This window comes from Orycteropus afer, unplaced genomic scaffold, assembly GCF_000298275.1.
Source record: "Orycteropus afer afer isolate SDZICR_OR568_19922 unplaced genomic scaffold, OryAfe1.0 scaffold00038, whole genome shotgun sequence".
Taxonomy (NCBI): Eukaryota; Metazoa; Chordata; class Mammalia; order Tubulidentata; family Orycteropodidae; genus Orycteropus; species Orycteropus afer.
The window spans coordinates 390,098-400,508 of NW_006921625.1; the positions used below are offsets into that span (position 1 = coordinate 390,098).

At 53.5% G+C, this 10,411-nt stretch overlaps 1 protein-coding gene across 1 annotated transcript; it reads right to left on the bottom strand.

The window, feature by feature from the left end:
* Positions 1-3,826: 3,826 nt before the first annotated feature.
* ZNF511 (zinc finger protein 511) lies at positions 3,827-7,386 on the bottom strand. Its single transcript, XM_007936873.2, has 6 exons — positions 7,234-7,386; positions 7,032-7,105; positions 6,236-6,437; positions 5,944-6,068; positions 4,537-4,713; positions 3,827-3,905 (listed from the first exon to the last, which is right to left on the bottom strand). The coding sequence occupies exons 1-6, from the start codon at positions 7,384-7,386 to the stop codon at positions 3,827-3,829; spliced, it is 810 nt and encodes a 269-aa protein (XP_007935064.2).
* Positions 7,387-10,411: the final 3,025 nt, after the last annotated feature.

Sequence of the window (10,411 nt, forward strand, 5' to 3'; positions counted from 1 at the left end):
ACATCTTGATTGCATGTTTGGTCAATTTCAGACTGCAGAAGTTGGTAAAAATCTTCAATTTCCTTGTCTTTGGCATTGGTGGTAGTGTGTAAATTTGAACAATAGTAGTATTAACTGGTCGTCTTTGTAGGCATATGGATATTATCCTATCATTGACAGCATTGTATCTCAGAATGGATTTTGAAACATTCTTTGTGACGATGAAAGCCATTCCATTCCTTTCAACTGGTCATTCTCGGCATAGTAGACCACATGATTGTCTGATTCAGAATGGCCAAAACCAGGCCATTTCAGCTCACTAATGCCTAGGATATTGATCTTTATGTGTTCCATTTCATTTTTGACAACTTCCAATTTTCCTAGATTCATACTTCCTACATTCCACATTCCAATTATTAATGGATGCTTGCAGCTGTCTGTTGGAGATAGCATGAGACAGTAAGAAGTGGTAGCACAGTTCAGTAGGAGAGAAATGCCAGCAGTAAGCCAGGAGATTGGTGCAAGATGGCATGGTGGGCTTCCCGGTCCCCAGAGCAAGGCAGCTACAGTGAGCCTGCTGAGCCACAGAGCTACCAGCTGTACCACTTGCCTGAGCAGGCGCAGCAGAAGCCTGCATGCCGGCACAGCTCAGAAGCTGTCCTCATTGAAGAACTGTATCTTGAGTTGCTCCTGGTCCTGAATTGCAACCTGTTGCTTCCCTAATAAACCCCTTGATCATGAGTATGGTCTGTGACTTTTGCGTGGCCATTACAACCCAGAACCCAGCTGAGAGGTAGAGAGTGCTGTGGGAGGGATAGTTGGTGTCAAAATTCGTACAAAGTTTGAAGGTATGTCTGATGTTCACCTCATAGGAATCAGCCTTCAGCTGGTGCTGCTGCTTATCCCCCATGAAGTCAGAGGACCTCTGATGCTGCCAGTTCACACACTTCTTCTGTTCATTTTATTTCTAAGATTTTCATTCTCGTGGATGCTAGTAAACGGGTTTGTCTTCCTAATATCTGTTTTGGATTGTTGTGTATACTGCAAGTATACACAAATATAACTGATATTCTGTATTGACCTTGTATCCTGCACCCTTGCCCAACTCACTCATTAGTTCTACTAGTTTTTTTTTTTTTTTAGTGGATTTGTTAGGAATTTCTACATGTGTTGTCTTGCTCAGGCAAGTGGTACAGCTGGTAGCTCCGTGGCTCAGGAGGCTCACTATAGCTGCCTTGCTCTGTCCTTTCCTTCTTGCTTCTTCCAAGATTTCTCCTTGTCTTTGGGTCTCAGCATTTTTTACTCTGATGCATCTTTGAGATTCTCTTATGCATTTATTCTACTTGGAGTTCTCTGAACTTCCTGGATATGTAGGTTGTGTTTTTCAATAAATTTGGGGAGTCCTGTTTTGTCCTGCTCCTCTCTCTCCTCTCCTGGTACTGCCATTAAGCATACATTGGGGCTGTTAATGGTGCCCCGTGTTTCTTGGAAGCTCTGTTCATTTTACTCCATTTGTTCCTCTTCTTTCTCCAGTTTGCATAGTCTTGGTTACTCTATCTTCAAATTATTATTATTTTTTTTTTATTGTGATTTGGGTGAAAATTTATAGAGCAAACACACTTTCCATACAACAGTTCACTTACACTTTGTCTCATGACATTGGCCACAATTTAGCACAATGCAACATCTCCTCTCCCACTTCCTCCCGATAGCTACCTCTTCCCTGTGTCCATCTCTCCATGCACTCCTACTCCTGAGCTGTCTCCCTGTGCCTGAGCAGCCCTTCTTTCTCTCATGCTTGTTCTCTCCAAGCAGTGTATCTACCTCAGGTAAATGCTCAACTGATATGCCTGTCTGTTGTGTGGCTGGAAGCCACAGGTGTGCATTCAATTCCAGACCTGAAGGGCAGCTAGGGGCCATGGTCTCAGTGGTTCCACCAGGCTCCATTGGGCCAGCAAACCTGTTCCCTCCTTTTTTCCAAATGATTTTGAGTTTTGTTCCACATTGTTCTCCCTGTCTATTCAGGATCTCCTACATAGATCCTCTTCCAAGTGGTTGACAGTAGTAGCCGAGCACCATCTATTTCTTCTGGTCTCATAGTCATATAGGCTATCTTCAAATTATTCTCTCTAATGACCAACGAGGAGGCTGTTTTTAAAAAATCATTATGAACTCATGGATTTAAGCACACTGGATGTACTGTGTTTCATTCAGTCTTTGTCACTTGTTCTTGAAGTTGTCCCATCTTTGGCCAATGGGACCCTATTTAGTTTGGTGGCTTCTGAATCAAACACTGGTATTCTTTAATAAATTTTTGGATTTTTGACAAAATAATCAAGCTTTTCAGTAAAAAGGGCAAATTTAGCAAATACATATAAGCACCAAATGTTATGCTTGTGATGATATTTCCCATTCAAATCCAGGACTGCAGGGATGTTACTTAACCTCACTGATACCATAAAGTTTATCTTGTGCCAAACATTTCAGTTCTAACTACTGAAGTCATTTGGGACTTGGGCGTAAGTTTTTAGTCTAGCTATTGAAAACTGTACTGCAATACATTATCTTGTGAGTAGATCTTTTCAATTTTTACCAACATATGTGTAAGATCTGCCCCTAGTACAGCTGCAGAAGAGATTTTGCAGGCCACTGCCAAATTCTCCTCGGGTTGTACCATATGGCATGGACCATAATAGGGCCTGTCTTCCACAGCCTTGCAAGTAGGGGGTGCTGTAGACGTCTGGATTTTTGTCAGGTGGCTGTCAAAAAAGGTCTCTGTTTTGTTTCTCTTGCTGTGAGTCAGAACAGGGGCTGGTGGTTCTGTCACTCAGATGTTCTTCTCTGTTGAAGGGCTTTGTAGAAAAAATGACTGTTTTGTTTTTCATCCTTCAGTAGATAAATGCTCTCATTACCACCGTCTCCTCCAAAGCTAAATGGAAAACTGCCCTAGTTCTAGGTGACACAGAACATTCTCCTTGAAAATTTCTAACTACAAGCCGGCATTTTTGTGGGGATTGCAGCCAGTATTCACTGTCAAAAACCAAGCACGCCATGTGTGGCCCCTTGTGATGACAGTCAATGACACACTGCTGTGCTTGGCCCTCGTTTGTGGGGGATGTGCTCTGGATTCCAGGACGGGTCTGCCCACTGCCCTTCTGCTTCAACGCCCCTCCTGTGCCCTGTCACCCTCCTGCTTCAGGCATCAACATTCTTTGCTAGGGAGCCTCGTGACTGCAGCCCAGCCCTCCTCGGACGCTCCTGCAGGGTGGACTCCCCTCCTGGTACTGGCTGCCACATGAAGACACGTGTTGGCTCTATTAACTTGCACCTCACACATGTGACCACTAATGAGGAACGGATGGGAGGGCAGAGCATCTTCCCCAAAGCCATCCATGGTCACCGAGTCTGGTGGGCATCACCCCAGCCCCAACCTGAGAAGCTAGCTCTAGGGCTCCACGAAACCCTCTGAGAACAGCGCTGGAAACCACATTTGGGGACAACGGTGCCCTGTCTCCCTCTCTCTAAAAACACAGAAACCATGACCAGAAACTGTTAGTGAAAAACATTTATTTTACATGCTCCAGACCAAGATTTGTACAGTGGGCGGCAGCATCCACCTCCTTCCTGGGCAGTGGCCAGTGTCACTGTCCAGAAGGCATGAGCTTAGTGCTTCTGGTAATGGACACCACTCGCCAAGGAGCTGAGAGAGAGGGCAGCCGAAGTCGGGTCCCAGGGCAGCTCACAGCTGATCCAGGGAAAGCAGCAGCCCACACCCGGAACCACTGCCCCTGGGAGGCACATCCCCCCTGGGCCATCGGGGACCTCTGGGTTCTGCTCCCTGGGACCATCAATGGTGTTTGCCTCTCTTCTTGGTGCTTTGAAAACCCCGGGATGCACCTTGACCAAAACAGATGGTGGCAGGGACCCTGGAGGGAGCGTGAGCTGTTCAGTGGCTGAGTTTCCTGGACCATCATCAGTCCCTGGTCACAGCAGTCCACACAGCCTCTCTTTAGCAAGCCCTGCACTGCAGGCCTCCACAATGTAGGACATGCAGACCCAGGCACAGCCTTTCTGGCTTATACTCTCCCAAACACCCACCAAGAGGGTGCTCCTGCCCTGCTCTCAGGCACAGATTTCCTGCACCCTTCCCCATGTCTGAACACCTTGGCCTTCAAGACTCGCTTGCAGGCCAAGCCAGGCAACTGACAAGCAGTCAAAGGATGTGCAAGCTCAAATTCCTTTTTGTTTGAAATCTGCGGGGATTTTTCCATTTGTTAAACGTTTTCCCCAGAATTGAAATTAAAATCAATTTTAACCTGATACAAGCACAGTCAATACGAGAAAGTCAGGCCCCAGTTTAACATGGACAGTTGTAGGCCAGGCTCCTCCAATTAAGTTAGGAATGCAATGGGTGCAGCTCTGTTGCCTGTGTTTCTAGGGTTCCAGGAACCCAAGTCTTTGGGATTCCACCTGTAGCAGAAGCCGCCACACTGACACATTCCCTTCTGAGCCAGAACCCAGACTCAAGCGTCCAGGAAGAAGTCCCAGATCACTGACCTGTGGCTATAGGCCCGCCTCCCGGGGAGCTCTGGCGTGACCCAGCCCTCCTCCGCGGGTGCTGGCAGGGACACCACGGGTCCGTTGCAAGAGACCTCCATGGCGTCTTCTGACTGCTCGCCATGACCCCCCAGGGCTTTGGCTGACACGGGCACCACAGCTCCCGGGGGTGCTGGACTGTAGAGGAGAGAGCAGTGAGCAGTGGCCCATAACGCTTTAGCCCCACAGCCCGTCTTTCCCTGACAGGGACCCGTGGGGAAGAGACAGCATGTTTTCATGAAGGCATTCCCCATGGTTTCGGCACAGTCCACTTAGAGTGTAACTTCTGACTTCCGGGAAAAGGAGGGTGTTAGCACAATAACACAAGTTAACAGCTGTACAGTTAAGTTAACATTCATGTGGTAAATGCTGTATTTTATAGATCTATCCGTAATAACTACTCTGTCGTTTGAAAGTAGCATCGTTACAGGGCCATGTGGTAAGTACCTACCAAAGGCAGCAAATACCTTTTCACAACTGTGAGGAACTCACTACAGGTAACCAGAGGATGAGGTCTTTGTACCCTTACCCCTAACACTGTCAGCACACGCCGCACCCATGTGCACTATACACCATGCCATAGACTGTGGGCAGAGCCTCCCTGTCATAGTGCTCTCACAGCTATTCACTATGAGTAGCAAGTACCGTGTGGGAAAAGGGCTGGTCTGAAAAGGCTTGGGTGAGGGCACTTTTCAGCTGGTTCCCAAGGTGACCTTAAGGAATCAGTAAAATAAGAAGCAGGAAAACCCCACGCCAACAGAACTACTATTCCCAGAGGTATGTCCCCACAACGTCAAGTGCTGGGTGTATTCGTTAATGAGCCATGTATGGAACACTCTAGGAGGTAACATGGCCAGCCAACAGTTAGGTGTTGAACACCCAGCACAGGAGGAGTGAGAAACCAGAGGGCCTGACAGGAAGGGCTCACAGCCTGGGCACAGCCTCCAGGACCACATCAGCCACTGCCGGCTCTGGAGGCTGTCTCCTCCATGTGGCAGGGCTGTGGCCCCAATGTGCTCTGTGGAGGGGCAGGTGTGAGCCAGACATGTGAGCAGGAGGAAAGCAGGGGTGCTCCTCAAGGGCAAACGGGCCAGGGCAGACCTGAGGACCAGATCTGTCTGGACAGGCCAGAGGCTCCGCTCCCTGCCCCTGTGCACGTTGACCACCCCCACTCGTCTAACCTCCTCTGGCTTATAACCCCCCTGTGTTTGGGTTTCTGCTACTCGCAGCTGAAGTCAAGAAACTCACAGAGCCGAACTGTGACATCCATATCCTAAAATCCCCATGTTGGAGTTGGCCTGAAAGCTTTTGGGAATGGGATAGTGACACTGTGGCGTGGGCGCAGCAGGCACCTAACACTGCACGTACCCTCTGTTCTTCCTGGGCTTGTCAAACCGGAAGTCCGCTGGGTACAGGTGACTCCTCACCATGTGCTCCTTTCGGGCATGGCTGCTCCTGAATTTCTCCTCACAGCCTTCCACCAAGCATCGGTACTGAAAGACAACATGCCGCTCCATCGAAGTGACCCAGAGCTCCCACCAGGGGCTCTCCGGGGAAGCACAGGCCCAGCCGGAAAGGGGCTGCTGCTCTTGCCCCACACCCCAGGGAGGCGAGGACATCCTGACAGCATGGTGACCCAGACCCCAGCCCGACTGCTCACCATGTCCTGCCTCTCAGCCAGGATCTGGAAGAAGGCATCATGCCACTCCAGGAGGTGGCTGTCCAGCAGGTGGCCGGAGGGGAAGGCCCGCTTGCAGATGGAGCAGACATTCCCATGGAGTGTGTGGTAGTGGTGCTCATAGCCCTCCAAGGTGTCAAACACCTGGCAGCAGCCCGCAACCTGGCAGGGGAACTCGGGCACCCTGAGAGGAGAGTGCCCGTTCAGACCTTCTCCCTAAGCAGGCTGGTGAGAACTTGGGTGTTCCTTCTGCAATTCCAAACCCCACTATCCCTGCATGAAATTTTCATAAACAAGCCAGATGGTGGGGAACCCAGCTACGCAAAGCCCCGGAGGGTGGTCCAGGGCATGTGATACTTCCTGGGACCGTTAAAGGTAAGTCTGGCAGAGCCCTGATTGCCCAGTGGCTAAGCCCTGGGCTGCTAGTGGGATGGGCAGCAGTTAACGGTGGCGTGAATGAAAGATGCCGCACTCTGCCTTCCTAAAGGTTACAGCCTTCAACACTCTAGGGGGCAGTTCTACCTTGTCCTACCGGTTCACTGTCTTAATGGACTTGGTGACAACAGGTATTTCGGCGGCAAAGCGCGGGGCGACAGTGCGCGGAGCTCCCAGACCAGGATGGAGTGGAGCCAAGGCCTCCAGGGCGAGGTACAGAAAGCGGGCTTGGCAGAGGGTCCTACAGGCGAGGGACGTAGGCAAGGCTTGGGGGTGGGTGTGGGGTGAGTGTGGCGCTTTGCCACCAGAAGAGGGCGGCGCTGCGGGCCCTGAAGCCGCTCACCTGGGCCTCTCGGGCGCCTCAGCCACCTGCGTGAACACATCTTGTAGATACAGGTGCCGCTGCACGTCCCCTTCCTGGAACAGACACGCACCGTGGGAGGGGCCCTGCGCTCCGCCCCCTAAGTGCTGCCCCCTCCACCTGGTAACTGCCTGGGCGCGCGCGCGCGCACGAAGACAAAAGGGGGCACGCGCGCGCCGCGCACCTCGAAGAACTCGTGCTCTCGCGGGAAGCGGACCAGGCGCGCCGCGAAACGAAAGGGTGCCGCCCCTGCCGCGGGGTCCCGCACCACTGGCAGCGGCTCAGCCGCACCGGGGCCCTCCGCCAGGCGGGCGCGCAGGGCGGGCGGCAGCTGCATCGCCGGGCGCCACCGACACCACGGTCTGCTGGCCGCCGGCCGGAGCCGGATGTGACGTCGCGCACGTCACTTCCCCCGCCGCCGCCGGCTGCGACGGCTCGGGGCCGGGAGGCGCGGGCTCTGAGGTGAGTGTGGTGGTCCCGGCGCGCTGCGCCCGTAGTCCTGCCTCCGCCGGGCAGGCGCCTCTCGGGTCCTCTTCAGCCCCGGCGCTCGACCCTCTCCGGGGCTGCGGCGTCCTGCCGCTGTCGGGACGAAAGGCTCAGGTTCGCGAGAGACTCGGGGCCCCACACCGTGGCGCCCACGCTCGTGGCCGCCCAGACCGGCCGCCGAGCTGAGCCCGGTGGGCTTTGCAAAGTGCCCCAAGCGCGCCGAGCCCGCCACCTGGTGCGGAGCCCCCTGGGGGCCGGGGGGCCCCGTGCCCTCGCCGACCGTGAGCGTGGCCTGGCCGTCGGGGCAGGCCGGGCTCCGGGCGTGCGATTGGCGGTGCTTCGCCGGGGCTGGCTCGTCCCCCTCCAGGACGCGGCGTGGCCGAGCCGGGGCGGGCTCCGGAGTCGCTGTGGCCTTCTGCGTGGTCTCGCGCTCGGCCGGTGTGTACTCGGCGCCTCCTGACGGCGTCGCAGGTCGTCGGTGACGTTCGCTCTGAGCGCTCAGCCGCCGCGTCCGGGGTGCCTGCCGTCCGTCCGTTCCTCGGGGGCGCGCGCAGCGAGAGGCTTGGGCTCTGTTCACGCGGGTTGCCGGCCTCCTGGGTGGCAGCGAGCGCAGGTGCACCCTAGGCGTCAGAGAGGTCTGGTCAGCTGGTCGTTTGATGTGTGGGAAACGTGCTCCTTTTCCAGTGCGGACGCTGGAGCACGTTGGGTGCGTGATTCTGTGGACGTTCAGTGGCCCGCGTCGTGTCTACTGGATCCAGGAGGCCCTGGAGTCGCTGTGACAACCCGGAGATGCCCCTGCAGGTCTCCGCAGGTTCCCTGGGGATGGCCCTGCCTGTAGTGAAGGGCTGCCCTCTTGCAGGAATTGTCCCCTGAATGCAGGCAGAGCAGCAGCACGCGCTCCTAGTGTTCACATTTGCGTGGGAGACACCATGCCTTCTTTTCCACCACAAATGTTTCTTGGAGGTGATTTTTTTTTTTTTGTGATTTGGGTGAAAGTTTACAGAGCAAATTCACTTTCCATACAGCAGTTCGCACACACGTTGTCTCATGACATTGACTACAATTTCCCACAATGCGGCAGCTCCCCTCCCACTTCCTCCCGATAGCTACCTCTTCCCTGTGTCCATCCCTCCACGCACTCCTGCCCCCTGAGCTGTCTCCCTGTGCATACACAGCCCTTCTTTCTCCCGCGATTGTTCCCTCCAAGGAGTGTATCTACTTCAGGTAGGTGTTCAACTCATAGGCCTGTCTTTTGTTTGGCTGAAAGCCACAGGTGGGGGTTCAGTTCCAGACCGGAAGTGCAGCTAGGGTCCATAGTCTCAGGGGTTCCACCAGGCTCTCTATCAGACCAGCAAACCTGGTCCCCCCCCCACTTTTTTTCCAAATGATTTTGAGTTTTGCTCTACATTGAAGGTGATTTTTGAAAACAATGTTCACTTAACTGATCTTCAGAACTATCTCTCACTAGCTGCATTTGCCTGGTGGAGGATGTTTTGTTTCAGCAGCACACAGACGGCCTACATTGCCCAAGAAACTGGCAGTGGGAACGTTGTGGGTTTTCCCGTCCTGCATGTATTGAGCGCTGTGTTTGGGCACCGCTGTGTTCTAAGACACTGGTCATCGAGGTGTCAGAGATGCAGGTCCCATTCCCTGTCTGTGCCACCACTTTATGGATGGCAGAGTCAGCCTTTCCAGGGCGTTGGCCTTGTGCGGTAACAGCCCAGCAGCTGTTTCTGCTTTTGCATCATGGCCGCTGTAGGGCTCCCTGTGGGCAGGTCCAGTGCTGGGTAGCAGTCTCTAGTCCACAGCAGCTCTGTGGGGAGGCAGTGTCATTTCCTTTTCAGGTGAGGCACCACAGGGTGTTGATGGTTGTGCTTAGGTGCTGTTAAGTCAGTCCCAGTTCATGGTGACCCCGTGTACAAGAGAACAGACACTGCCCCGTCCTTCACCATCCCCTTTGCAGTGCTTGAGCCCATCATCGCAGCTGCTGTGCTAGTCCCTCTCGTTGAGGGTCTTCGCCTTTCTCACTGACCCTTTAGCCTATTATCCAGGGACCTGACCCTTCTGACAAGATGACCAAAGTATAAGAGACAAAGCCTGGCCGTTCTTGCTTCTGAGGAGCATCCCCTAGAAGGGACAGGCTCCTTGTCCAGGCACACAGCCGGGAAGTGGCTGCGTCAGGCTTGAGGCCACCTGGGACTCCATGGCCGCACCCTGTGTTTCCCATCTAACCACGAGTGCCTCTCGATGCAGACATACATGCTCCAGGGATTGACTACCAGTCACATTCATGTTCCACTTTGCTTGTTGGACACATTCTGCCTTTGACTGGTGTTTAATGCGTAGACACCGTGAGGCTGACTTCTTCGTACCAGGAAGGTGTCTTCTGTGAGATGGGGTTAGAGCCTAGCTCACTTGACGTGGAGCCCCAGCTTAATACGTAGGAGCAAGCTGCATGTTGTTAGGGTGATAAGACCCTTTGAGAAGCTGATGAAAGACCCCCCTCAGGAGAGTCACAGACAGGTCTGGATGGGACTGTGCGCTGGGTGCCACAGCACTTATGTGAAGCCTGTGGAGTCCGCCTTGTTTGAGTTTTGGATCTTCTGTTGCTGCAAGTGTTCGTCTTAATATCTTTTGTCAGGAGACTCAGTAGTCATGGCTGCTGGGACCGTTATCAGTGGCAGAGTGGAGGTCCCCATGCAGTCCACTGCTCTCTACGTGGTGGGGTGCCGGTTTTATGACTAATGGCAAGACCCTCAGACCCAGCAGGGCAGATGAGTGAAAGTGGGACCCTGCCCAGCCGAGGGGCACAGGGGTGCGTTGAATCTGAATGAAAGCAATTACACACATGGGTGGACTTGAGGGAGGGGGGAGGA

Coding starts and splice junctions, on each gene's coding strand:
- ZNF511 (XM_007936873.2), bottom strand. CDS start 7,386: ATGCAGCTGCCGCCCGCCCTGCGCGCCCGCCTGGCGGAGGGCCCCGGT. Junction 6,438..7,031: donor GAGGCGCCCGAGAGGCCCAG/GTGAGCGGCTTC, acceptor CTCTCCTCTCAG/GGTGCCCGAGTTCCCCTGCC. Junction 3,906..4,536: donor AGGCGGGCCTATAGCCACAG/GTCAGTGATCTG, acceptor CGCTCCCTCCAG/GGTCCCTGCCACCATCTGTT.